Raw genomic sequence first — 27,161 nt, 5'->3', positions numbered from 1 at the left:
CGCCATTTTGTGCTGCGAACGCTATGTGATGTATTTGGTTCGGGGGTTCAAATATAAGAAACAAAGAGCGGCGAGGAAATCAGGGAGGGGGAGGGATATGCCCCCGTAAGGAAGGACAAGAGGATGGGGGAGGAGCAGCTGGCGATGAAGTGCAAGTGCTGGGCTGTCCTGTGGCTCGTCAGAGCCGGGAGTCGGCGGTGGTCAGTTGTGTGCTTGGTGGCGGAGGATGGAGGAACGAACAAGCCGTTTAGGCGAGCTTGGACAGCGCCTCAAGGACCGCCTTCTTCTTGTCGCCCTCAAGGTGCTTGAAGACGCCGAGGAAGCCGTCGAGGGCAGCGTTGGCATCCTTGCGGACGAGCTGCTCAATGTCCTTGTAGGACCGAGCCGAGGAGATCTTGGCCAGGCGCTCGTCGATCTGGACGCGCTTGGTGCTGATCCATCGGACGACATCGAGATCGGAGCTGTCATAAGCCTGCAGGGTGTGCTGGTCGCTCGAGAACCACGAGGCCAGCAGCTCGCGGGCCTGCTTGCGGTCCAGATCCGAGTCGGCCGAGCGCATCTCCTTGATGAGGTGGTCCTCGCTGACCCGGCGCAGCAGGCGCCAGTAGAAGTGACGGCGAGACTCGCGCCAGGGAATGGACTGGTTGATGACCTTCTTGGCGACCATGCGGCCGGGCTTGTCGTGCAGGTCGGCAAACTGGACAGCGGCCTGGTGGAAGAGCGGCAGCAGCTCCTTCTCGCGCTGCTCAAACTGGGCCTTGAGGGCAGGCTTCTCCTCGGCGGGGGTGTCGGGGCTGGTGAGCCTCTGCTTCAGGTTGCGGTAGGTCTCGTCGAGGCGCTCGATGGCAGCCAGCAGCTGGGGCTTGCGGAACTTGATCTCGACAATGCCCTCGGGCTCCAGAACACCGCCACGGGCATTCTCCTCGGCGTACATCTCCATCATCTCAGGGTTGATGGTGGGATCGAGGACGACCCAGGCGCCACCACGGAGCTCGCCCACAATGTAGATAAAGACGGGCTGCTTGTAGTCGCGGAGGGCATCGACAATGTAGGCACCGTACTTGAGGACCTCCTTGTACATATCGCTCTGGCCGCCAGAGAAGCCACGCCAGTTGGCAAAGATGATCAGCGGGAGCTGCTCGCCCTTGTTGAAGTCGTTGATGGCCTGGGCGGTCTTGTAGGCCGAGTTGGGGTACCACACCTGGCCGGCCTCGACAACGGTCTGCTCGACAGAGTTCTCGTTGGCGGGATCGGCCCAGATGATCTGCTCGGTCGTGCGGGTCTCGACGGCGACGACACCGACGGGGATGCCGCCCAGGCGCGCGCGGCCGACAACGACACCCTTGGCCCAGCCGGCAAGGGTCTCGGTGAACGAGTCCTTGTCAAAGAAGCCGGGAATCCACTCGCTGCTCTCGTTGGCATAGCCGGCAATGAGCTGGCGAGGATCGTAAGGGCCGTTGGGGATCACGGTCTCGACGTCGCGCTCGATCGAGTCGGTCGCCGGGATGATGGGAAGGGGGGCGTTGAAGTGCTTGGGCACGTACGTCAGCCAGTTGAGGATCTCACCGACACCAGCCATGTCGTTCTGGGCCACCAGGTGCGAAACACCGTTCTTGAACATGATTTGGGTGCCGCCGAGCTGGAGGTTGGAGGTGTAGACCTCGCGACCAAGGACCTTGTTGAGGGCACCGGCGCCCGTGAGGATGACGGGGGTGTACTCGACCTGGATCACACGCTGGCCGAGACGGACGAGGTAGGCGCCAATACCGACGGAGCGGCAGGTAACCAAGGTCAGCGTGAACGACTCCTCATAGGCACGCGAGGTTTCGCCGGCAATCATGCCGGAGCCCTGCAGGTTCTCGACACCGAGGCCGTGGACTCGGCCAATGATATCGACGATCTTGTAGCGGATCTCGCCGTCGTCTTCGACACGCTCAATGTTGCAGCTGGGAGAGTCCTTGCTGTTGACAACAAGAGTGTTGTAGTCGGTCTCGTCGAGGTAGAGGTACTTGAAGCCCTTGGAGGGGACGTTGGGGTCGACCCAGGCAATCTTGAAGCGGTTGGCGACCTCGTCGGCCAGGCCGATACGGGCGCCAGAGTTGGCCGAGATGTAGATGCGAGGGATGCCGTGCTTGCGAGCATACTGAGAAGCCAGGTAGAAGAGCTTGTCTTCCGCAGTGCCAAAGGAACCGACGTTGAAGGTGACATCGTTGGCGACGATGATGATCTCGCGGCCCTCGGGGTACTCGGGAGTGAAGAGCTCGGCCTTCCAAGCAACCATGCCGATGGTGTTGGAGCCTGTGCAGCAGAGAGGGAGAAAACGCAACCGGATCAGCGGGATGAGCCACGCGGTTCGACAGCCAGCGCTTTTTTCGTCTCGAATTTCAGTAGCTTTGCCTCGCTCCCCCCGCTGTTATCCTCGACGACTCTGTCCTCCTCGTCCATACACGCACAACAGTCGCCCTTTCGTACCCGCACATACATGCACATACATGCACATATATGCACATACATGCACAGCTCACTCCCCACCCCTATCGTTTGCACGCCCACACAGTCGCACGCAGGCAAGTAAACCATACCAGGAGCACGGAAGGTCTCGACCAGGTTCTCGCCAGACTCGTCCAGGACGAGCTCCGTCAGGTTCATGATGGTGTTGGGGATAGGGGCGCCCTCCATGTACTTGATCCAGGTCTTCTCGAGGCTGCGGCGGAACAGCTCGGGGAAGTCGTAAATGTAGGTGGTGTTGAGCAGGTGCGCCTTGTAGCGCTTGGGCTGGATCGCCTCCTTGGGGGCATAAGGCGAGTGCACCAGCTGGTGGTGGAGGCTGCCCGGAGGAGAGGTGAGCGACATCAGCTTCTGGGCACCCGTGGCGTCACGGACCTCCTGGTAGATCTCGACCTTGGTGACAAAGCCAGAGACCGAGGAGATGTTGACACGGATGGGCTTGGGCGAGCCGTTGGGGCTCTGGCGGATGAAGCGGATCTCGGCCGTGGTGACGCGGAGCTTCCAGAGGCGGGCGCCGTGGCGATCAACAAAGTCTCGAAGCGACTGCTCGATGGCGGCCGTGTCGAGCTCAAAGGTCGGGATGAAGTTGATGAAGAGGTGGTTGCAGTCGGTGTTGGGATAGGTGGCGCCAACGATCTCGAGGGCGTCCATGATGTCCGTCAGGATGCGGTTGCCCTCCGAGACCAAAAAGTCGTGGGTGCTGACCTTGGAGACCACCTGGCCGGGATAGACAATGGCGCGGACAAAGAAGCGGATGTCGGACGTGTTCTTCTTGCCGACGGCGTGGTAGATGTGCAGGCGACGGTCATCGATGAAGATGGGCTTGATGTCAAAGTTGGTGAGGCGCTGCAGCTCGAGCTGGTAGGCCATGGCGGGCTCGATGTGGCGGATGACCTGGTCTTCGTGGTAGTCCTGCGCCTCCTTGAAGGTGAAATAGCGGGGGAACTGGTTCTCGCGGATGACCATGAAGGTGATGCGGCGGATCGACTTTGCGCGGAGCGGACCGCGGAGGCTCTGCACAATCTCGCCGAACTTGTCGTGGGCCTTCTGGTCGTTGTTGATGGCATCAGAGTCGTCCCGGACAGCGACGCTCAAGACGTTCATGAGCGAGCGGCGGATGTCGAGCTTGCCCTCGCCAAACTCCTCAATGACTGCCGGCAGCTTCGAGACAACATCGTCGAGGCCGTCAAAGGCGCACATGAAGCCCTTGCGGTGGGTCTTGGAGTCGTAGCCCAAGGCCGAGAGGTCCGAGAAGCTACCAAGGGTGGTGGTGGTAGGCGAACGCAGGGAGCTGACTGGGTCGCTGGACTTGAAGCTGGGGCGCAGCACAAACTCCCACTGGAAGACAACGGGGGTGACGTTGGTGTTGTGCTTGACCGAGGTGATGCTGTAGGCCTGGTGGGTGTGGACAACGTAGGTGTACAGGGCCAGCGAGCTGATGCCGGCGTTCTCGTGGTAGAAGAACGACGGCAGCACATCGAGGATGGCGTGGTTCGAGGTAATGAGCTGCGAGAGGCGATCGTAGCTGAACGAGGCCGTCTTGGGGTCCTTGGGGTCGAAGCCCGGGCGCATGGCGCTGTTGAGGACGCTGAAGGTGCTCTGCGAGCGTTCCTCGTAGGTGGCCAGCTGGTTGTAGATCAGCAGCTCGCGGGCGCGCAGCGAGACCTTGGCGATGGAGCGGCCAGAGACGTTGGCGAGGCGGTTGATGAAGGGCATGTACACAGCCTTCCAGGCTTCACCGTCGTTGTCGGAGCGGATCAGATCGAGGATGCTCAGCATCAGTTCGGCGCGGATGTTGCCCTTGGACTGGGCCAGAGCAATCTGGTGGGCGAGGCCGAGGTCACCCTTGTACTTGTCTCGGAGCTGCAGCAGAACATCTTCGTAGCGCTTCTCGTGGAACAGCTCCTCGACGGTGAGGAACTGCTCGATGAGCTCGGCGATGATGGCGCGCTCGTGGTGCTTCTGGCCCTGCTTGTAGAGATCCAGGATGGTCTGGAAGGGCGCCACCGAGGCCGCGAAAATGGACTGCTCCTCCAGCGGCAGACTGGCGAGGGTGGCTTCGATGTGGGCAGTGAAGCTGGTGGAGCTGAAAGGCTCGCCCGACTCGCGGAACTTGTCCAGCTCGGCGTGGAGATCGGCATCGAGCTTGCCGGGGATGCGGCCCGAGAGCGACGACAGGACATCAAAGAGCTCGTGGTAGGGCAGCTCGTTGTCGCGCAGCAGCTCGATGAGGCTGCGGATCAGGGTGGCATAGTCACCTTGGTAGTCGTAGCCGGCCAGGACGCTCTCAATGTTCTTCTTGATGCTGCGGAAGCGGTGGTGGGCCTTGTCGCCGATGATGCTGGGCGGGCCAAAGGCCGGGAAGACGCCCTCGAAGAGAACAGCCTTCTTGACGAGGCTGGGGTCGTCCAGGACCATGCTGCCGATGATGTCGCCGTTGGAGAGGACGCTGCCGGCAGGTTTGGTGAACTTGATGTGGCCGCTCTCGGAGGCAACCAGCGGCATGTACATCTTCATGACCTCGATTTCGGCAAAGGCCTCACCGGCATTGATGTGGCTGCCGTCCTCGATCAGGTAGCGAACCAGCTTGCCGGGCGAGGGCGAGCGCAGCTTGGTCGGGTCGTTCTCCTTCTCCAGCAGACAGGTTTGGCCGTCAAGGATCAGCTGGGTGCCGTGGGGCTCCTCCTTGGAGTAGACGACGTGGCTCTTGCCATCCAGCAGGATCAGCAGACCGCCGTCGGCCAGCTTCTTGGCAATCACAAAGATGGCCGAGTTGTTGACAGTGAGGCGGAAGGTCTCGGATCCAACCATGGCGGCCGAGATCCTGTACTGGATGCTGTTGCAGATAAAGTCGACGACGTGGGAGCAGGTAAGCAGGTGCTTGCCGGGCGACTGGCCCTTCTCGAGCATCTTGAGATACTCGTTCTTGTTGTGCTCGAAAAAGTTGTGGGCCTTGACGAGGGCACCGCAGACCGAGATCAGGACGCTGTCGGGCTGCCAAATCTCGACCTTCTTTGCGATGATGCCATCGAGCCACGAGGTAGTAACGCCGTTGTCGACAAAGGTGGGGTCCTCCAGGAGTTTGATCAGGTACTCAACGGTGGTGCGGAAGTCACCACGGATCGAGAGCTCCTTCAGGGCCATGACCAGGTTCTTGCGCGAGTTCTCGCGGGTCTCACCGTACGAGAAGATGTGGCCGAACTGAGAATCGGCAAACTCGTGGACACCGCCCGAGGAGTTGACGGAGAAGTAGCCCCAGACGTTGCTGTTGGATCGGAAGTTGAGTTCCAGGACCTTGCCGCTGTTGGGCTTGAAGCCGGCCTCGGGGTTCTCGGCGGTGATACGGGCGGCAATGACGTGGCCCTTGGGCGAGGGCTTGCGCTGGATCTGGAGTGAGCCAGGCTTGCTAAAGTCAAAGTCGATCTCGGAGACACCGGTGGGGGTGAGGCCGTAGAGGATACGGATGTCGCGGATGCAGCTCAGGGGGATACCCATCGCCACCTGCAGCTGGGCCGCAGGGATGTTGACTCCAGAGACCATCTCGGTGGTGGGGTGCTCGACTTGCAGCCGAGGGTTGAGCTCGAGGAAGTAGTACTTGCCAGAGGCGACATCGTACAGATACTCGACGGTGCCTGAGGGGCGGCATTGGGGTTGAGATGAGCGCTGTGAGTTGGGCTGTTGGGCACGATAAAAGCTGGCCCAGATATCCACCAACACCCGCCGTGGTGCGATCGTAACTTACCGGCACTGACGTAACCGACGAGCTTGGCGAGACGGACAGCGGCCTGCTCCATCTCGTGAAGGGTCTCTTGCGGGGCGACGGTGACGGGAGCCTCCTCGATGATCTTTTGGTGGCGACGCTGGACAGAGCAGTCACGGCCAAACAGGGCAATGGCGTTGCCGTACTGATCGGCGAGCAGCTGGACCTCCAGATGGCGAGCACCACGCACAACCCTCATGATGAAGATGGGCGAGCCGGGAATCTCACGCTGGACCTGAACAAAGGCCTGCTTGAAGTTCTTGGGATCGTCGACGAGGCGGATACCCTTGCCACCGCCACCCTCGGAGGCCTTAATCATGACAGGGAAGCCGATGCGCTCGGCGTGAGCCAGACCCTCATCCACGTCGACGGTGGTCGCCTGTCGGAAGATTTCGGACGGCACATACACGCGGCCGTGCTCGTCGTAGGCATCGGTGACAAGGCCGTCACCGCTCCAGGAGACACAGGGAACCTGAGCCGACTGGGCAACCACGGTGGAAGCAATTTTGTCGCCCAGAGCACGCATTGCGGCCGGAGGAGGGCCGATGAAGACAGGCTTGGACTTGAGGGCGCTCAGCTTGTCGGCCAGGATGGGGTTTTCGGAGGCAAAGCCCCAGCCGACCCAGACAGCCTGAGAGAATGTGTGATTAGCAGAGCACATTAATTGAGAGGGAGAGAATGTACAGACAAACAAAGCGCACTTGGCGCAGCGCAGCGACCGAGCCGCGATTGCTCGGGGTGCGAGACTTACGTGGACACCGGTTCTCTCGGCGATATCGACGATGAGGTCCACGTTTGAGTAGTTGTTATTGGATGTTCCACCGGGGACTTCGACATACTGATCAGCCATGCGAAGGAACTCGGAGTTGACGCGAAGATCCTCGGGAGTACACATGACAGTGAATTTGATGGCGTGCTCATCGCCAAAGGTCTCGTAGGACCATTTTCGGATCGACCGGATGGCCTTGACGGCAGCCATGCCGTTGTTGGCAATCAGAACCTTGGTGATGACAGTGTTTCCTTTTGAGCGGAGCACAAAATCTCGCACGACAGAGGGAGGTGAGTTCAAAGCCTGGACTTCAGCCAAGCCCTGGGTGGTCTGGGCATCGACGACACCTGCAGCGGCCGAGAAATCGACCGTTCAGGCGGGGGAGTTCAGGGAGAAGATGGGAGATGGAGAAGATGGAGAAGATGGAAGCAGAGTCAGCAGCCGAAGGACGATCAAGTAACAGATCCAGCGTCCCAGCAATCGAGGATCCCAACAATCGAGTATCCCAACATCCCAACATCCGACCAAGATTGCATGCGGCGCAAGGTCCAGAGCCGTCGATATGTCAATGCCTGGGGAGTGAGGGGAGCGCCGGCAGCCGCCGCAAACGGAAAGACACCAGAGCCAGAGGCAAAGGCAGCAATCCGCGATCACGACGAGCCCAGGACGGAACACACAGGCATGCACAGGCACCTTCTTCGGACTCCATGATATCTCCAGTGGTCAAAAGTGAGGAGGAAAAACAATGCAAATGAACAGAGAGAGAGAGAGAGAGAGAGAGAGAGAGAGAGGAAAGGCAAGTATGTATAGGCAAGGTCACAAAATCGTCCGCGGGCAGAGCAAGAGCGTCCCGGCCCAGATCGCCAAAACGCAGGACGGTGTTAAGTATGAGCCCAGGACGCCGCTTGGGGCAGAAGCCAGGCCAGGAACGCCACAGCGACAACGCGGCAGCGAGAAGGCGATGCGGGAGCGAGGCGGGGGGCGGGAGGGCACGGAAGAGTGCAGGATGCTGTGTGCGCAGCTAATCGGAGCGAGGCGAGGAGCAGGCGAGAGCCGGGAGAGGACACGCACAACCCCAAAAAAGCTGGCCAGTCGCCGCCGGGTTGCACAAAGGGCAGCTCGCGCGGCGACTGGTGGGAGGCGGCGACAAGAAAAAAAGATGCCATGAAGAGAAGATAGAGCTCCCCCGACAAGGGCGGTGCCGGCCATGGCGCAAGAATCGGCCGCGAGAGAGAGGCGGAGCGGCAGGATTGCAAGGGCGAAACGACATGGCAACGGAGAGAAAGCGCCAGTCAAGTAGGAGAGCCGCAAGGGGGTTGGGAAGATGACCACCGGAGATCCAGAGACGGCATCGACATCGGCATCGGCATCGACATCGGCATCGGCATCGACATCGACATCGCCATCGACATCGACATCGCCATCGACATCGACATCGACATCGACATCGACATCGGTGACAGACGAGGCGACTAACCTGTTTCATCGTACGAGGAGTTGTCCTGGACAATCGAGTCTGCTTCGGTGTCGGTGGTCATGGTGCGGTGGTGCTTGGGAGCTTCAGGAATACGAAACGAAGGTTGGCCGAGCCAAAGGGGAACAAGTATAAGAAGGATGGAAAGGGCCCAGGTCAGGGGAAGGGTAAGAAACAAAACTAAGAGGGCGAACGAATAGACAAACAGGAAATCGGTGCCGCTGCTGCTATCGTTCCGTGTTGGCGCCAGTTTGAGAGCTTGTGGTGGCGACGGCAGGGGGAGAGAATTGGGTATGGCAGGTTACTTGCGGGCCAGAAAAAGGGAGGTGTCTCACAGATGGGTTCCGGGAAGAGCGAGGCTTGATGTCGTCTTGGATACTTGGGTGCCTGGAGCGAGAGACGCGCAAGTTGGACAGATCGGTTGGTGCTGGTCCTCAGGTTTGATGTGGGAGGAAAGGGGAGGAAGCCGCAGTCACAGTTCCAACAAGGCGACTGGAGCTGGCGTGGAGGAGGAGAGACGAGGAGGGGCTGGCTGCAAGTCGGAGGGAGATCCAAACTGATGAGGCCCAAGGAGGGTGCGGCGTGGCCGGTTTTTATAGGGCGCGGCTTGCGACGAGCAGACAGCGGACGACTCGGATGAATGGCGGACGGAGAAAGAAGCGGGGCCGGCGCTGGGGAGAGGGGCGACCAACAAAGATCACCGCCGGCGATGGGGTTGGTCTGCAGCCTGGGCTCTGCGCGCGTCGATAGGATCGACAGGGCGAGACAAGCGCGCCGGACGGGGTCCTGCGACGACATGCAACACACAATGATGGCAAGACGCAACAGCAAGCAGCCACAGACAACGGCAGGCCAGCGACACCGTTGGGGCCAGTGGGGCGTGTGGCCAGAGAACAGCCGCCGGCGATGGCACGCAATGGCGACAAATCCAGTGACCGCTTGTGGGCGGGGGTGGCTGCAACCGGCCTTGCATGGATGGATGGCGGCTGGGTCGAGGTTCGCAACATGTCCGCGGCAACATGTCCACAGCGGCGGGAACGGCAACAGTCCGCATGGCGCATCTGCGTCGGAAAGCCAGGCCAGCATTCCAGCTCTGCAAGCAATGCAACCTCTCCCACGCGATCATGCGGTCGGAGAGGAGCATGGCGGCTGTCTCGACGATGCACATCGTCGATCGGGCCCAAGCAACCAGGCTGCAGTAGCAGAAGGCTCATGTCGCAACCTGCAACCCATGTCGACTGCCGAGGTTCCCTTTCCCACACGACATCCAGCCGCACTTCATGCACAGCAACCGCCGGCTCCTGCACAGTGCACTGTCGGTGTCTCGGAGGCACAGACTCGCCCCAAAAGACTGTGTGTCGCGGCGCCAGCAAGGCCGCGTCTGGGCACGCTCCATGACGCCATGTCACGACGGACCCCCCAAAACCGCCCTGATCCCCAAAGCGGCCCCACACCGGCCGGCCAATGGCGTGCGTGCCACTTCTTCTGTGGCCTTCTGCGGGTCTGCTCGAGAGGGCTGCAAGTGCCGATGAAATGCTGCATGTGTCCATGAGCTACCGAGTTCCATGAACTACATGTGTCCATGAACTGCTGAGCTCCATGAGCCATTCGCTTTGCATGGACTCGTTGCCTTGCATGGACTTGTTGCCTTGCACGAACCCCTCGCTTTGCATCATCCATTCGACCACCATCGAAAGGCACTTGTTCGAGGGTTCGTCCACAATCGCCATCGCCGCCGCTGCCGTCGGCAATATCCAAAAATTATCACCAGCCAGAACAACGTCGTCTCTGCCCAGAACTTGCTGCTGCTTCTCCATATCGGGGAGCCGCTGTCTGCTTGCTTGCTTGCCTGTGCTGCGCGAGCCGCCGTTGCTGCTCCTCCGCCATCCGCGGCTCTTCAATCATCCCCACCAGCACCATCGCCCCTTCTTCCATCAACCCCATCATCGCCATCACGCCTCCGTCAACTCCACGATCTCGGCATTAACCCCAATCCCAGCATCGGCTCCAGCATCGCAGTCGTCGTCTTCTTCTGCTCCGACCGTCCCGACGATGCTGCCAAAGCGGACTCATGGGGACCACCTCGGCTGCCCCAACTCAAAGAAAGCCAAGGTGGCCGCTGCATGCATCTCTCCCGCCGCTCTCCGGCATCATCCACACGCCCTTTCATTGCGTTTCTCGATTCGGTTGTGAGTCAGCCTTGGGCCCAGATCCCGTTGGCCTCCGCCTCCTATCGCAATGGCTCTAACCTCCGTTTGCACTGCTCAGGTTCAAGACACCCAGACATTCGCTTCCGCCGAGCTGCTTGTCCCTCATTTCCCTTCTATTGGTTCGCCTGTCTGTGATGGCTGCGGTGCTTTCCACCGTCCCGCTGCCCACGCCGATCTCTTTGCCATTCTCGTCTGCAACACAGCTTTCCTCAGCATCATCGATCTTGCGACACTTGCTCGACTCTCTCGCCTCAGCCTGGCCCACAAGGGAATTCTGTCGCTCGTCCCGGACAATCTGTGGATTGATCTTCTCTATCAACATCTGAATATCCCCGCCCGTACTTTCGACAATCTTGATACATCCATCGATCAACGAGCTGTGCTCGAAGGCTTATGCCACCATCGCAAGCGCAAAGCTGGCAATCCTTCCTCCTTCGCTGGATACCAGAGGGAACTTGAGCTATGGTGGGCTGTCTTTCGGTCCAAGACTCTGCGTCGTGCTTTGAAACAGAGAGCGGTACCAGCCGCTCTGCCAAAAGATCCAATGGACCCTGTTCGACTCAAGACCATTTCTCCGGCCGATATAGATGCCCTTAGCCCTGAGCAACAGTTTGCCCTCGTGGACAGCTCAAGCATCCTGTCTGATCAACAGAACAGCAACCAAGAACCATCGGCACCATCAACACCATCAGCACCAACGGTCCATTCAAGAGTGATCCGCTTTCCAAGCCACCCTTACCACACCGACGAGCAGTGGTCGCAATTACTCCCACATGAACTGCACGCTCTGTCAACTGCTTCGGCCCAGGCACTGCATCTGATCGGCTGCTCGTTCTCGTCCGTCTCGGGATGGCCGCAGACGCTCGATCGAGTCTCGGAGCTTTACATCAAGGGCTCGCTACCCAGCACCGCCTTTGCCAGCATGGCCGGGATGCCAGAGATGCCTAATCTGGCCGTGCTGGTCCTCTCGAATGGGCCCTCGAGCCTCGAGGGAATGCCCGCATGCCTTCCCTCGCTCCGTCGCCTCGATTTGTCCCAATGCGATCACATCACCTCGCTCAAGGGTATATCTCAAATGCCAAGGCTCGAGGATTTGACCCTGCCGCTTTCGATCGAAAGCCTCAGGGACTTCCCTCCGATCCACCACCGGCTCATCTACTTCAACCTTGCCGAGTGCGACAGGCTCGTCTCGCTCAAGGGAATGCCTGCGATGCGCTATCTGACCACCCTGATCCTGCCAAGCGGGCTACGGGGCTTCCAGAAAATGCCACGCTGTCTGCCCTCTCTCCGCCGCCTGGATCTATCGCGCTGCAGCCGCATCACCAGCTTCAAAGGAATGGCCCAGATGCGCAAGATTCGAGAGATTGCCCTGCCGAAATCGACCGTGAGCTTTGAATGCCTCTTTCAGCAGCTTGAGTATCTGGGCGAGCTCCGTAACTGGGAATATGACACCGTCGTGTCCAAGCTCAACATCCTGAAGCTTCCAAAGAACTTTGCGACGCTCGAGGGCATGTCGGCCGGATTCCAGTTGCTTACCGAGCTTGACCTGTCCGAGTGTCGACTCCTCTCTTCGCTCAAGGGGCTTCCGCCTCTACCATCAGTCAAGACGCTCCGCCTCCCTGATGTGGGCAACAGGCTCCAGGATTTGTCGGACTGGACCCGCTGGATCCGGGAATCGCCTCGATGGAGGAGCTATGTCCGCCCAGACGGTCGGCTTGCCACGCTCATGCCGTCCTTGATTCGACTCCATGCCTCGTCGGCGCTCGACGGCCTGGACGATCTTGCCTTAACGCTTGAGTCTGTCAAGACCCTCAGGCTCCGCTCGCTGGGGGCCAATAACCCGACTATGCGGCCGCCGCCAATGCCGAATCTCGAGGATGTTTGGATCGTGGGCTCGGTTCGGAGCCTGGAGTGGATCGCCGGATTCTCGGACTGGGCAAAATATCTGCATCTGGAAGAGTCCAAGGATCTCAAGTCTCTCGCCGGCATCCCCAGGATGGCTCGGCTGCAGTCCATTGTCCTGCCCTCGTCGATCCGAACCTTGGACGGAATACCCGAGGGCCTCACAGCCATGTACTATCTGGACCTGAGTCGCTGCGAGAGCTTGAAATCCATGAGAGGGCTGCCCAAGGCCGCCCATCTCGACATTATCCTGCCCAACTCTGCGCATTCTCTCGAGCTGCTGCCTGCAGTCATCGGCAGAGTCAAAAAGCTCCAACTGAGCGGGTCTGTGCATCTGACCTCGCTAAAGGGCATGCCTCTCATGGACTGGCTCAAGGAGCTCAAGCTTCCTGCGTCGATACAAACCCTCGAAGGAATGCCGCCGGTGCTTCCTGCGCTTGTCCGACTCAATCTCTCCATGTGCACCCATCTGCAATCCCTCGCCGGACTTTCTAATCTTCCTAGCATGGAGTTTATTCGGCCTCCGTCCAACCTCCGGTCACTCGAAATCGCGTCCGTACACTGGGACAGACTCACGAGCCTATCACTCCAAGTCTGCGAGAAGCTCGAGTCCCTTGAGGGCTTCCCAGTGATCCCCAATCTGAAGACGCTGGTGTTGCCGTCATCGATCCGGAGCTTGAAGGGACTCCCACCCATCCTGCCGCGGCTCAGGACTTTGGCGATACTTCCATGCCGGACTACCCCTCACAACCGGACTTTGCTCGAGGGCTTTCCACTGATGCCTGTCCTGGAGAACCTCGATCTTCGTGCCGACATCGACAGCTTTCAGGGCATGCCGCCCACATTGTCGTCCCTCCGAAACCTCGTCCTGGGTCCAATGCTGTCCGTGGCCCAGCCGATCGGACTGTCACGCATGCCGAACCTGGAGCACCTTTCACTCTCAACGGAAGGAGGGCCCCAGGATGCAAACAGTATCGCTGCGTTCATTCTGTTTCATCTGCCAAATGCCCGCATCACGCATGTCATCCAGTCTGGATACGATCTTGAGCCGACTCACGAAGATGGAGGATCACTATGAAACGAGGCCAGTCGGAACGCTGGTCTGGTCTGGTCTGGTCTGGTCTGGTCTGGTCTGGTCTGGTCTGGTCTGGAAGCAACGAAACTCCTTGGGCTAGGCTGTATCTACCCCCACCAAGTATTTCATCGCATGGACCACTTGCACCTGATCTCGAGGAGCACAATTGTGTTCGCCCACAGCGTGCTTGAGTCAAGTGCTGGCTGGACAGGAGGTCAGGGACATGCCACAAGCGCTCGTAGAATGAAATAGGCCATCCGCAGTGGGAGGTGGCCGCTTCTAATATGGCTTTCACGGACCTGCCTGTATTTTGTATAACACTAGGCCGTTGGTTTCCTTGTTCGACTTTCCCGGCGACATGATCGTATTGATTCAATACATGACTAAGATTGAATTGCGGCTTTCCAGCATATCCATGGTTCTTGTATCGCCGCGCAGTGCCCAGACAAACTGACGAGCCGATTGTAGCGAATAAATGCAGATGCGCTCGTCCAGAGTGTCCACACTCGGATTTCATGCTGGTGGGAGGCATATCGATTCGATTCGGCAAACTCGTGTTTGATCGAAAAAAAAAAAACAGGTATGCCCAACACATCGCAAACAGGTTCGGGCCGCGTTGGTCCGATGCCCGGCACATGCAGCACAGCCGATATCCAGAGTACCCAGCCGCCCGTGTCTATCCCGATGCCACGGTCTTTGATTCTCCCTCAACATCGGTGGGAGCGGCCTCATCGACGTGATGTGATGAATGGCCCTCCTTGTGCTGTAAGCCAAAGCCATTTCGACGTCAGGGCAGATATTCACCCCGTCGATATTGCAACGCCCCTCGATGCCGTCCGCTCTTTCGATACGACTCTATCAGTCACAAAGAAAGCGCATACCTTCTTTTTCTTTTTCTTGTGCTTCTTTTCGCCGCCATCAGCATCATCGCCGTCTCCATCGTGATGCTCTCGCTTCTTCTTCTTCTTCTGTTCAGTAGATATCAGGGAGGGGGAAGAGGGGACGTCGGTTGATTATCAGTCAGAGAGTCCCAGAAATGGCTCGTCGCAGGAATAAAAGAATGGAAGGCGTCCCTTGCCAATCTATCCTCTTCTATTGATCGCCGATACGCTGGTTGACTTACCTTTTTCTTCTTCTCTGACGAATCTTCGTGACCGCCATCTGAGTGGTATCGAGTGTCCCGACCCCCACCCAATGCACAAGTTAGCGACTCCATACACGATCGATTTTGTTCGAAGAGGTTTCTATCGCGGTCAAGGGATCGTAGGCCGTTTGGGTCTGCAGTATCGAGCTGTATCAAACCTAGCCACAAGTATCCCTCTCTCTAGCTCTGCGCGGCAACAAGCAAGCCAAAGCCACCCTCAACCCCACGGACAGACATTCCTTCACAGACAATCGGCCCAGGAATTGGCGGAGGCTCATCCTACCCAGCGGCGGACCTGTTGGGGCGTTAAGCTTGATGATGAACTTTTCAGGGACCTTGGGCTGTGTCGGTCGGTCGGTTCCCCGATTGGAGTCGGACGGTTGTGCGCCCGGCTGGGTGTCTTCCAAGCGGCTGACGTCGAGTGCGCCGAACAGCTCTGTCTTGTCAAACTACAGAGGGCAGAGGGATCTATAGTGAATGAATGCGCTGTGGCGAGCGTCACGATCTCGGAAGATGCTGATTTTCAGCGAGCTCCTTGTCCATCGGTTCATCTGTCCATCAAAATCTTGCTCTGCATGCTGGTCCGTTTGGTTTGAACATGGAAACTCACCCCGGGGATATCTCCAGGCCGAAGGGCGAACGCCGAGTCGATCACATCATGGTCCAGCACCGAGATCGGGACGGGGTCTCCGCGTGGTGGTTGGCAGAGGATATGGAACAGAGTCTTGTGCTCGTCCTTGGTGATTGTCCGGTTCCCTGTTGATGAGGAGCGCGCGGGTGGCAGACGAGGAAAGGGGCGGTTCAGCGACAGGAACGGATTCTTTGGTTCGTCTTGTCAAGAAGCTCGTCGGTATCTTGCTTTCATGCAAGTGAGATCCCATAGATGGCCTCCGATCGGGTCCTTCCGCCCCTTCCTTTGCATGCTCTGGATCGCCCTTCGAGGGTAGCAGACGAACCCGATACGTCCGCGATATATGGCAAATATGACGGCTCGAGGATCTTGGCCGGTGCCGAGCCTTGGTAATCGGGCATGAATGGCCGCACATGTCGATCATACGCCGATTTGAGGTTGAAGTATCTGGCTCAGTGATCCAAACGGAAGATCAGTCGAGAACCAGGCAGCTAGCACAGATGCATGCCATCGATGGAATGAAATCGATCCCAAACGGTCTTGTCGACCGCCCGGCCAGCGAACCGATTTCGGAGTGGCGTTGGTTGACTCGAGCAGACGAGGGCAATGGCAGATGGTATAAACCGCATTGGCTCAAGCATTCTCGGATCAGCAAATGCTTACGCCAAATAATCGGTCTTGGCCGAGAGCGACGGGCCAGCTGCAGATTGGCGATTGAGAACCAAGAGTCGAAAGCCGAGAGTTGGTATTCGGGAGTCGATTATAGACAACAACGCATGATCGAATGGTATATCAGCATGGGCGATCACAGCCTCGGCCATAAAACCGAGGAGCAGCCAAGTGGAGTCACCCGGTCGGTCGGGACATCCAACCAGGGCGAGGTCTTCGTGGTCTGCCGATGATAGCCAAGTTGCACGGGATACCGTTACCATGTCGAACAGTGCCAACGAAGTGCACAGGCCCCTGAGGAGTGATACCTGTAGTATCAACCCCAGGCTGTGGTTGCGAAATCATGGGTTTGCCAGGAATGAGGGCGATGGCGGAGAGAGCGCACCAGAGACCAAACCGCGACAGAGCAGTGGGTTTGGGTCTGGCTGGCTCGCTGCCTGGCCGACAATGACCTCGAGAGTGGCCGACCAAGGTTGCATCGGCCGGCTGCTGCTGTCACTCCTTACTTCCCTGAAGGAGTGCTCACGGATAGATATGATAAGTAAACACATGATTGACCAGCCACGAATATGTACTCTATGGCCATACTCGGTGTCGCACACACTCCCGAATGCTGCTCAAATGCGGATTATACCACAGCCCGAAGGCGGAACACGCTCTGCATTGTCAAAAAAAAAACAAAAATAGGAACAGCCACAGAGGAGGTTTTTGATATCTCAAAGAGTTGCGTTGGGCTTGCGAGTGTGGATACCCTCGGATGGTGAATACTGATACCCAACTGGGTCGTTGGCAAGAGGACGAACAAACAAAACAGACAGCCACACCACCGCCCGAGGGACAAGGACACACACACACACGGGTGGCACGGCGGGCGCACAAAATGCCGATTTCGCTCCTGCGGGTTTCATCTCCCACCACCGTCTGGGTTGCTCTCCTCTCGTCCGCTCCTGCAACTCCATCTCGGTCCCCGAACCCAGCACCACCAGCACCAGCACCAGCACCGCCAGCAACGGAGCTCCAAGGTAAACCAATACGGCAGACCGCTCGCATCTGCTGGACTGTGTGGGGGGCTGAGCCGCTTTGCCTCGTCGGGCTGGGCTGGACCACCAGCAACGAGCGTTTTCGCAACGCTGACGAGCACCGATTCCTATCGCCACTGCTGCTCCAGGATACCAAGAACATGGTCGCCCGCAGGTCCGCTATCGATGCCTTCGGCATGGTCATGCTCGAAGACGTCCCCGTCAGAGCCAACGTCCGACGGCAAACACAGCAGCGAGAACAGCCCGTTCTGCCACCAGAACCCATTCGTATCACGACTCCTCGAGTTGGACAGCATAATCACCAAGAGTTCGACGACGGCGACAATCAAGAGTTGCATGACATCCATGAGCCCAACTATGACAATATCGATCGCGATGATTATCTCCCGGAAAACGAACAGGAGCTCAGCTTCCTTCGAGAGATTTTCCCGGACGCCCACATCGAGACGATCAAACAAATAATGCACGACTGCAACGGCAACGTACCGGCCGTCATAAGCTTTTTGGAATCCGCGAGAGCCCAAGAGGCACGACACGAGCCAGCACCCGATGAGATGTAAGCCGGAAGTCCCGGTGCACGAGTCCCTTGAGTGCATCGGCTGCAAGAGCAGTTCATTCCACATCTAGTGCCGTTACCACTCCGCCGACCGCCACCAGGACTGTTGTTACCAGTGGCCCAAGTCGTCCTGCGAACATGCCTAGTTTTGTATAGTTGTCTTGTTTTCATGGTATCCCCCCAACCATCTCTGGCCTGGACTGACCTCTCCTTCGGACTGTCTCGTCCCGACAATCCGACCAGACCGGACTCCCCCCGTATGTACTTCTCACGACAGAGCCCAACAGAGCAACATGTGCAATCACGCTGCGCTGCCGTCCACATTGATCCAGCCGACGCCATGAGAGTGATCGCGGCATGGCCTCCAAAGGCATTCCGCCAACGGCACCACGGCGCGAGTCGACCATCCCCTGACTCCTCGCTCTGCCATCCTCTCTCGATGCAACTTGACAGTGACGGAGCCCGAGCCCGAGCCCAATCCAGAACACGAATGCGGATGCTGCTACAACACTGTCCCGATGGACCAGGTGCGCTGTGCCAACGCTCTTGTCGGGCTGGGTGTGGCGCCATGATGCCGATCCATCAGCAAAGCCGATCCGACTGCCCAGGCACCTGACGATCCTGACACTTTGCACTCCACAGACGGTTCCGTGCGAAGAGGGCCATCTGTTCTGCGCGGACTGTGTCCGTCGAGCCGCAGAGGAGGCAATCGGCATGCGTAAGTCGCAAGCAGTTGTCCTGGGACGGAGGGCAACCTGGGACGCAGTACAGCCAGAGGACATCGATTGGTGCAAGGGCTGGTGGACAAGCGCTGACCTGTGCGCCATGTCGACTCGATCTGCATTCTGATGGCACACAGGCAGATCGGTGGTCAAGTGCATGAACACCGATCCGTGCGGATACGCATTCCACGAACGAGAACTCCGCCAACTGCTTCCCGAACCCTCGTTTGATGCACTCATGAGACTCCGTCTGGCGGAAGGAATCGGCATTGTAAGTCGGCTGTCGGCTGTCCGGCTATTCTGCTGCTTGGCTGTCCTGCAAATCGTGCTCGGAGACAGGTCCTGTTCTCGCCATGTCCTGTCCTCGCATGTCCTCGCATGTCCTCGCCACCTGGCCGTCGCTGATCTTGCAAACCGCTGTCCCTGTTCACGATTTTCGGGCGAAGCTGACGGATTTCGTCGAGTGCCCCTTCTGCAACTACGGCGCTGAGATCCTGGCGCCTCTTGAGGACGAACCCTTGTTTCACTGCCAGAATCCCGAATGTGCAGTGGTGTCGTGTCGGCGGTGCAAGAAGGAAAACCACTCTCCACGCAAATGCGACGGTATGGCTGTTGATTCGGGGAGCCTGAGTGGTGTGCATTTGGCGGACGATCGCCCAGCGGCAAGTTACAACGATGCCACAGTGACGCCAGCCATGTCGAGCCTGTGCCGAGCGCAAGTTGGCCCATGCTGGCCTCAAGCTGGCCTCATATTGAACCCACGAGGGCGATGCACTCACTTGCCCGATGGCACCGGCTCACAGATCTCCAGAAAGAAGATAACCTCAATGTGCAGCACAAGATCGAGGAGGACATGTCCGAGGCACTGTTCCTGACGTGCCCAAAGTGTCGCCAGAAGATCATCAAGGAAGACGGGGTATGTCTCTGAGTCTCAAAGGGAAGTGTGGGTGTTCTGCCTGACTGGATGGGCAGCATTGTTTGGTTCTCACCCTGGCTTTGTGTTTCTCGACGATCCAGTGCAACAAAATCACCTGTGTGTGCGGCCAATGTGAGTATCGCCGAGGGTCTGTGGGATGAACTGCGGTCCATGGCATGCTGAGCAACAGGAGCAACAGGAGCAACAGGAGCAACAGGAGCAACAGGAGCAACAGGAGCAACAGGAGCAACAGGAGCAACAGGAGCAACAGGAGCAACAGGAGCAACAGGAGCAACAGGAGCAACAGGAGCAACAGGAGTGCGCCTGGACTGGTACACGGGACATGAACAAGCCTGCCTTACATCCAACTGACCGCCGCTGCGGCTTTGCAGTCATTTGCTATGTTTGTCGACAGGCTATCCAAAACTACAGCCACTTCAACAATAACGGCGGTGAGTCTGCTTCCAGTCCCTCGCATTGCACCACAATCCTTCCACCATCACGATCCTTCCACGCACCAGGATCCTCCCACCACATCACGATTCACCCCATGCTAAACCGCTCCATGTCCAGGTCCCTGTCCGCTCTACGACGACGCCACCGCCCGACTGGCCCAACAAGTGCAGCAGGCATATCAGAACGGCGTGGCGAACAACGCCATTGACCAGAACGACCTGCTGATTGACGTCCCAACGGCCCAAAACATTCTTCGATAGCCAACGAGTGGCCCGGGCCGACGGGCTCTTTGTGCGCTCGGCTTTGATGCTCCCGCGACTGTGAACATTGTTCCGCAATGGCGCATGGCTCTGCACAGCTCAGCGCAGATTCCAGCGGATCGGCAGCCTGGTCTTGTGGGCTTCCTTGATGACACAACCGCATGTCCAGGTGCTTGATCGTGCGGCAACACAGGCTGGGTCTGGTTGGGTCCACCACCTCGCTTGATTCGATTGGATTGGATTGGATCGGATCGGCCAGCGCCAGCCGGGCCAGGCTGTGTCAGGACAATTCGACGGCCTCCCAGACGCACTGCATTGGATTAGATTGGACTGCATTGGACATCAATACATCGATATATTGCCACAGCTGGGGCAGGGGAGTGGGGACAGGGTCTGGGGCCAAGGCTCAAACAACTCGGGGTCTGCACCACCAGTCGCCGCGCAACCAGCGACTGCACTAGACACTATTACGTTTGCCAGGACCCTCAAACCAGACAGCACCCGGCTGCCGATCCCTCAGGTTTGCACGAGCATTCAGGCATACTGCTTCCAGACATAGTAACCAGCATAAGCCAGGAGTGCAACCGTGGTTGAACCCATGACAAAGTTGACATTTCTGATCAGTCGGGAATGGAACTGCATGTTCTGATTGAACTCGACTGTGTCGTTGACTCGCGGGAAGGGGACATTCGGAACAGGGACTTCAAGGAACTTGCAGAGTGGCTCCCATCCTTCCGAAACGGAAAAGACAAGCAGCTTGGACGGAGGAACGTGCTGCTTGACGGACTCGATGTGCTCGCTGAAGACACGCTTGATGGCCTCCTTGTCTTTATGCGCACCCTTGAAGGTGGCATCGGGAGCGTACATAACGAGGCTCAACATGCGACGGAAACTGACCATGGTCGAGATACCGGGCAAATAGCAGAATGGAAACAGGTGGAAATAGAAGGGGGGAACGGGGACAGCAAAGATGGTGTCGGAGGCCGACTTGTACCACTTTTCAGGGTCGCGAACGGTCAAGATGATCTTGGCATCTGGATATCTGACCATGAGGTCTTTGTAAAAGTCGGTGGAGGGATGGTCGACGGTTGCGGTGTATCCGTCAAAGATGCGGTCCCAGTCAGGCTTGCCTGGGGGCGACGGGGAACGAGCGCAGGGTTATTGCGGGAGTTGGGAAATGGAAGGTTGGATGGATCAGGAGAGGCCAGGAAAGACACGAGAGGTCAGGAAAGGACAGGATGGTCCGCTCAAGATTCAGGGAGTGCAGGGTGTTTCCTTCAAGCGAGTGGTGGACACCGAAGCGCCTGGGAGAAGGCACCGATGGGATAGCGCTCGGGACTGCACGCTCGGAAACAGACAGACTTACCCAGCTTGGCATCGATCCAGTTCTGCGAGTCCCTTGGTTCTTGACTAACCTCCCTCATATGATAGCAAGGGAATCCAAGGATATCCGAGGGCGGTCTTGAGGGATGTGGTGCCGGTGCGGCCAAAGCCAGCGCCGATGACCTTGAGATCTGTGGAAGAGGTGCTCATTCTGGTGATAAATCGGAGAACTGATAATATGTGATGTCGGGAAGGGTGCGAGAGAGCGATTTTATATGTGGTGAATGCCAAGAAAGCGAGCTCCACCAGCAGTCCGCGACCTGAAAGGAACAGCAAGGCGGAAAGACATTTCGTGCCTGCGAATCCCACGGGATCATGTTGGCTGTCCCAATGGGATGGATCGGAACTCGTGGACGCGAATCGAGCTGCCACGTTTGCGATAGAACAAGCACAGACGCTGTTGGTGGCCAGCCAGGTGCGGCTCTGCCTGCGATTCCCACGAAAGCCGGCCAGTTTTGCCGCCAGGAGACGAGCGGAGGCGCTGCTGGGCTCGGATGCCCACAGAGCTGCCATGAAGCCGCCTGGGCTGGCGGCATGGCTTCTCTGGCGGGTCATGGTCGTCTGGCGTTGCGATGGATATCTGCAATGGATATCTGCGATGCGTCGCTGCAGTCTCGATCTCTGTCAGCCGCCCAGGCAGCGGGTGTGCTGGGTTGTGGATGTCTCCGACGAGCCCTGTCCACCACGCACCAGGCGATGGATCTCCGAGCCAAACCCCACAGCCGCCGAGGAAGCCGCCCAGGATGTGCCCTGCACATGGATCGGCGCACCGCGTGCTGGATCTCGGCCTCACCCCTGTTTGCAGGGGTGATGCAGATGCTGGATCTGATGGGGGCGTGGCTGCCTTGATTGTCGGCAGAATCGAATCGGCAGAGCCTCGTGGCCGATGGCGCCATCGGCAGGCCAGCCCTCCCGGCTTTGCTGCGCTCACGGGGGCGTAGTCAGCAGCCGGATCGGGAAGGCAGACAGCACGTGCGCCACTCGCCCCGGTTTCGGCCCGCGTGCGATTGGCCCAACGCGTGCACCGAGTGCATTTGTCGCGCATTTGTCGAGCATTTGGCATTGTCGGGCCAACGAACCGCCACAAACAGGCCGGCTGGGTGATTCTTCCGTCGCCTCAAATACCGCCGCTGAGAGCCGCTTCCGTCGCCATCGATCGCCCATCGATCGCTCATCGCCCACCGCCATCGTCGGGTGCCCATCCGCTTTCCCTTGGACATCTCCTCCATGGCCCAGAACCAGCAACGCAAGCACTCCAAGCTGGGCGAGGTCGTCCGGGCATATGCTCCGCTGGGCTTCATCACCTTCGGCGGCCCCCAGGCCCACATTGCCCTCTTCCACGACTATTTTATCGAAAAGTTCAAGTGGGTCAGTCCCAAGGTCTTCTCGGAGCTCTTCTCGATTGCATCGGCCCTCCCCGGCCCGGCCAGCACGCAGATGGCATATGCATTCGCCCTGCTGTATGCCGGCCCGGTCGGCGGCGCCGTGTCGTTCCTGATGTGGACGTGAGTATCGCATGTGGGTGCGTTTGCATGTCGGTGTGGTTTGCATGTCGGTGTGGTTTGCATGTGGGTGTGGTTTGCATGTCGGTGTGGCTCCGCATGCTGCATCTGATGGCGGAGGGCAGCGAGAGGATGCATCCGGAGCATGCCATGGGGTGCATCTGGAGCATGGCCTGAGGACAGATCCAATCAGCCTGGCGGGTGCCCAATCAAACCGGCAGCGACGATGCAGCCACGGCACAAGTGCAGCACATCCAGCCGGACAACGACAGCGCTGCCGATCGGTGTCTCCGATGCACTGCTTCTCACCACTTTCGCACCATTGCATTGCATTGCACTGCATCGTATCGTATCGCATCGCCGTGACAATCACCCACATCCAACGGACCACATCCAACGACCTCGCCCCACAGCTTGCCCGTCGCTTTGATCATGGCTGCCGCTGCCATTGGCGTCTCGTATCTGCCGGAGCAGCTGCCGCTCGTGGTTCTCAAGATCGAGAACGGCTTGACGTCGTCGGCCATCGGCCTCACCGCCCTGGCTGCTTACAAGCTCGGCACCAAAATCAACGTCGATCCCCTCACCCAGATCCTCGGCTTCATCTCGGCCGCCGTCGCCATTAACTACAGCGCTGCCTGGCTCTTCCCTGTGCTGATGATCTTTGGCGGACTGGTGACCTATCTCGAGCACTACTACACCACCTGGAGGGCCCGCAGGAGCGAGGCCAAGGCCTTCATCACCCCTGCCGCCGTGGCCGTGGCCGAGGACGAGACCGGCGCAGCTGCGGCTCCGGCGGATGAAGAGGCCCGTCCCAGCCAGATCGCCACCGAGGTTGTTTCGAATCGGGCCGAGGAAGAGGAGGACGAGCACATCGAGTTCTCGTACTCGTCCAAGATCGGCCTGGCTGTGCTGGGTATCTGGCTGGTCCTGCTGGTCATCGCGATTGTCCTCAAGACCGTCCCGGGCATCCCACTCCCGCTCAACATCTTTGGCACATTCTACTTTGTGGGCTCGATCATCTTTGGCGGCGGCCCTGTCGTCGTGCCGCTCCTCAAGGACTATACGGTGTCGGTGGGGTGGCTGACGGATCGCGAGTTCCTGATCGGCTTTGCGCTGATCAACTCTGCTCCCGGTGAGTGGTCTGGATGAGGTGGATGGCAGCATTGGATAGAGTATTGGATGGCAGCATCGGATAGAGTATTGGATGGCAGCTGTGGATGGCAGGGTTGGATGGCAGCTGTGGATGGCAGTGTTGGATGGCGGCTTTGGTCGTGGGAATCGGGCATCGACAGTCCCGCCATGTTGTGGCGACATGATGTGGCGATTGCCTGGATTGCGCTTCCACCACGATGATTAACTATCACAATTGCCCATCATCCGACCACCCGCCACCCCGACCACCCAGGACCCCAGTTCAACTTCTCTGCCTTCCTCGGCGGCCTTGCCCTGCGTTCCCTCGGCTGGGGCGGCTCGATCGCGGGATCGATCCTGGCGCACATCGGCATCTTCCTGCCTGGACTGCTGCTCATGTCGGCCATCATTCCGCTGTGGACCGAGTTCCGGAAGAAAAAGTACATCCAGGTGATCTTCCGCGGCATGGGTGCCTCGGCCGTCGGCCTGGTCTTTGCGGCCGTCTATCTGCTGTGGTCCAAGGCCGTCAACGACGTCAACAACGCCAACAACGCCCTGAGCATCTCGCAGTTCCCGCTTTACGTTGCCATCGTCGGCTTCTCGTTCCTCAGCGTCGGGTTTCTCAAGTTCCCGAGCTACGGCGCTGTCCTGGTCGGCGGCCTCGTTGGTCTGATCGAGTGGGCTGTCGTCAGCAGGCAGTGAACGGACAACGGCCTGCCTCCATGTTCCACTGCTTGCCACCATGTTCCACTGCAGTGCAGTTGCAGCCAATACATCCTTCGATCTTGCCCATGCTGTCTCTGTTGCCCCTGTTGCCCCTGTTGCCCCTGTTGCCCCTGTTGCCCCTGTTGCCCCTGTTGCCCCTGTTGCCCCTGTTGCCCCTGTTGCCCTGTGCCGACCCTGGTCTTGGTCTCGGCTGCCACTGCACCGACCCTGGCAGTCCTTGGTTCCCATCATGGCTCGACCTCAACCCGCCGCCGGCTTCGTTGACCAAGAGCTTGCCCAGGCCCTCGACGAATACTCCTTTGGTCTCCGGATCCGCCGACGGTCTGGCGGCCATCGCCGACTGCCGAGCCAGCGTTGCCCCGGATCAGCCTGGCACTCCTGGAAGGTGTCGATCTTGTTGTTTCAGTCTCCAATGCAGGCTTTACGGTGAGAGATGCTGTCGGCATGGTTGCATCCCGACATATTGAATATCCCTCGAGCAACGACTGTCGACACTGCCAGATGCCTGCTGGATGCCGGGCGCCGCTCATCCGCATGCTCCTCGCTTGCCTGTTTGCCTGCTGCCTGTTTGCCTGTTTGCCAGATCATCCAAGTCGATCCTGCATCCGCCGAGGACCATTCACTGGCAGAGGCTCGACCATTCAACGCAGACCCGTATCTGCTCAAGACATTCGAGAGCCTGGATGCCCTGCTGAACGAAGCCAGTCCGCTCTTTCGCGGCAGATTCCAGCAGCGGCTGTTTGCACGATTGGCAGAAATCCAAGACGAACAGAGCGACGGCAGCGACGGCAGCGACGGCAGCGACGGCGATCGAGACAGGCCCTGAGACCACCGATGCAGCAGGCCGTCGTCTGCATCGATATGATCAGTGCCATTGCCATTGCCATTGCCATTGCCATTGCCATTGCCATTGCCATTGCCATTGCCATTGCCATTGCCATTGCCATTGCCATTGCCATTGCCATTGCCATTGCCATTGCCATGCCCAACACGCTCAGCACTCGCCCATCCCATCTTGCCCTCGATCTCCACCTCCCCTCTCCGATCGCTTTGCTGCATGCCGCCAGTTCCCGACTCGGGGTTGTTTGCAGACCCCAGATTTCTGCAAGAGCTGGTCGGCCAACCCGTCCATGTCGCTCTGGCCGACATCAACCAGGACCCACTCGACAGCCCTCGCATCCTTGCTGGCATTCTCATCGTCGCAGATCACCAGAACCAGAGCCTGTTCCTGCTCGTCCCAAAGGCCGAGCCAGTCCATCGCCTCGCCGAGGCAACGCAGCTGCCGAGCAGCGAGACGCACTCGCTGGTGCTGGTGATGGGCCATGCGATCAGGTCGATCGAAGTCGACGAGTATTCCGATCACCCTGCAATCCCCCTCGAGCACATCAGCGCCTTCATCCGGCGGATAGCCGACCCGCCCTTTTGTCCCGGCAAGCGGTTTGAAACAGAGGCCCAGGCGAGGGACTCGCTGCTGCTGTTCCTGCAGAAGGTGGGCATCATGGCCATCGTCCGCCTTGTCACAACCGGCGATGGATCGCTCTGCATCAGTCCATCGCCCTGCACCGACAAGTGGGCGGCTTGGCTGTCTGCGTCCTCTGGTCGGCTGCCTCATGCTTCTCTGCATCGGGGTGAAGCCGTCAAGTATCTGCCAATGTCGATGCTGTCGCCTTTGCAGTGCGGCTCATTCGGTTCTGTCCTATCTTCAACCCAGAGCAACATCCCATGCCGCCTCGCTGCCGACTCAACCCGCATCTCGGTGCTCAACGGCGCCGTCCTGATCGGCTCGCCGTATCTCTCGTCGTGCGTCCAGTCGGCGAATGAGATTCTGCTGTCGCAGGTGGTCGATGTCGTTGAGCGATGGCAGGCGATTCCGTCACATCCGGCCGACTTGGCCGACAAGAGTCCGGGATCGTGAGAATCGAGACTCGGCAGGCATCCAGGTTCGAGACTCGGCAGGCATCCAGGAACCGAGACAATATATCCTTGCTCTCGTCGGCCACACACAGCCCCATGTCCCTGCGCCGGGTTGATTGCCATCGATGGCGCATCTCCTTCGTCATCCCACTTGCACATCATGCGGCGCGGAGTCCTCTGCCAGACGAGAATATTGATTTGTATTTGTAGGACGACGATATGGTGCAAGGTGAGCTGCGGTAGTGGAGTGCCTTGAGCAAATGAATGACCAATTGATCGAGTGGAAGTGAATCGACAGCAGGAATATGCAGCAAATATGCTTTCTTCCGAGCGATATTCCATTCCCGGCGAAGGATTGCTGACCGGATTCACTCGTCGAGATGGAGAAACCATGCAAGAACAGTTCGCAAGCT

General features: G+C 58.7%; 8 protein-coding genes across 8 annotated transcripts; 5 read left to right on the top strand and 3 right to left on the bottom strand.

Annotated features, from left to right (window-relative positions):
• BJ171DRAFT_91964 (acetyl-CoA carboxylase) lies at positions 1–7,830 on the bottom strand. The gene is made up of 5 exons (XM_053115996.1): positions 7,731–7,830; positions 7,020–7,384; positions 6,251–6,899; positions 2,583–6,140; positions 1–2,298 (listed from the first exon to the last, which is right to left on the bottom strand). The coding sequence occupies exons 1-5, from the start codon at positions 7,744–7,746 to the stop codon at positions 248–250; spliced, it is 6,639 nt and encodes a 2,212-aa protein (XP_052967008.1). The 5' UTR covers positions 7,747–7,830; the 3' UTR covers positions 1–247.
• A 3,435-nt stretch (positions 7,831–11,265) lies between these two features.
• Positions 11,266–13,701, top strand: BJ171DRAFT_581606 (uncharacterized protein; the record flags this gene model as incomplete). Its single annotated transcript, XM_053114116.1, has 1 exon — positions 11,266–13,701. One exon carries the CDS (start codon positions 11,266–11,268, stop codon positions 13,699–13,701), a length of 2,436 nt encoding a protein of 811 aa, XP_052967007.1.
• A 553-nt stretch (positions 13,702–14,254) lies between these two features.
• On the bottom strand, positions 14,255–16,555 carry BJ171DRAFT_91826 (uncharacterized protein). The gene is made up of 8 exons (XM_053115993.1): positions 16,403–16,555; positions 16,137–16,173; positions 15,799–15,920; positions 15,453–15,598; positions 15,126–15,291; positions 14,822–14,859; positions 14,580–14,666; positions 14,255–14,461 (listed from the first exon to the last, which is right to left on the bottom strand). Exons 1-8 carry the CDS (start codon positions 16,485–16,487, stop codon positions 14,375–14,377), a joined length of 768 nt encoding a protein of 255 aa, XP_052967006.1. The 5' UTR covers positions 16,488–16,555; the 3' UTR covers positions 14,255–14,374.
• A 510-nt stretch (positions 16,556–17,065) lies between these two features.
• On the top strand, positions 17,066–20,428 carry BJ171DRAFT_504096 (uncharacterized protein). The gene is made up of 14 exons (XM_053110933.1): positions 17,066–17,164; positions 17,311–17,443; positions 17,472–17,474; positions 17,522–17,544; positions 17,650–17,666; positions 17,982–17,995; positions 18,192–18,265; positions 18,381–18,456; positions 18,598–18,731; positions 18,907–19,063; positions 19,264–19,376; positions 19,478–19,508; positions 19,769–19,828; positions 19,950–20,428. Exons 2-14 carry the CDS (start codon positions 17,323–17,325, stop codon positions 20,090–20,092), a joined length of 966 nt encoding a protein of 321 aa, XP_052967005.1. The 5' UTR covers positions 17,066–17,164; positions 17,311–17,322; the 3' UTR covers positions 20,093–20,428.
• BJ171DRAFT_504095 (uncharacterized protein) lies at positions 20,429–21,646 on the bottom strand. The gene is made up of 2 exons (XM_053110932.1): positions 21,459–21,646; positions 20,429–21,222 (listed from the first exon to the last, which is right to left on the bottom strand). Exons 1-2 carry the CDS (start codon positions 21,514–21,516, stop codon positions 20,627–20,629), a joined length of 654 nt encoding a protein of 217 aa, XP_052967004.1. The 5' UTR covers positions 21,517–21,646; the 3' UTR covers positions 20,429–20,626.
• Positions 21,647–22,547: 901 nt separating this feature from the next.
• Positions 22,548–24,904, top strand: BJ171DRAFT_504093 (chromate transporter-domain-containing protein). The gene is made up of 3 exons (XM_053110931.1): positions 22,548–22,980; positions 23,391–24,109; positions 24,383–24,904. Exons 1-3 carry the CDS (start codon positions 22,703–22,705, stop codon positions 24,808–24,810), a joined length of 1,425 nt encoding a protein of 474 aa, XP_052967003.1. The 5' UTR covers positions 22,548–22,702; the 3' UTR covers positions 24,811–24,904.
• A 67-nt stretch (positions 24,905–24,971) lies between these two features.
• On the top strand, positions 24,972–25,743 carry BJ171DRAFT_504091 (uncharacterized protein). The gene is made up of 3 exons (XM_053110930.1): positions 24,972–25,136; positions 25,187–25,260; positions 25,418–25,743. The coding sequence occupies exons 1-3, from the start codon at positions 25,064–25,066 to the stop codon at positions 25,658–25,660; spliced, it is 390 nt and encodes a 129-aa protein (XP_052967002.1). The 5' UTR covers positions 24,972–25,063; the 3' UTR covers positions 25,661–25,743.
• Positions 25,744–25,836: 93 nt separating this feature from the next.
• On the top strand, positions 25,837–26,799 carry BJ171DRAFT_504089 (uncharacterized protein). The gene is made up of 2 exons (XM_053110929.1): positions 25,837–26,323; positions 26,546–26,799. Exons 1-2 carry the CDS (start codon positions 25,892–25,894, stop codon positions 26,747–26,749), a joined length of 636 nt encoding a protein of 211 aa, XP_052967001.1. The 5' UTR covers positions 25,837–25,891; the 3' UTR covers positions 26,750–26,799.
• The last annotated feature ends 362 nt before the right edge of the window (positions 26,800–27,161 follow it).

This window comes from Polychytrium aggregatum, assembly GCF_025602895.1.
Source record: "Polychytrium aggregatum strain JEL109 chromosome Unknown BJ171scaffold_17, whole genome shotgun sequence".
NCBI lineage: Eukaryota > Fungi > Chytridiomycota > Chytridiomycetes > Polychytriales > Polychytrium > Polychytrium aggregatum.
This window is presented reverse-complemented; position numbering and strand designations above follow the sequence as displayed.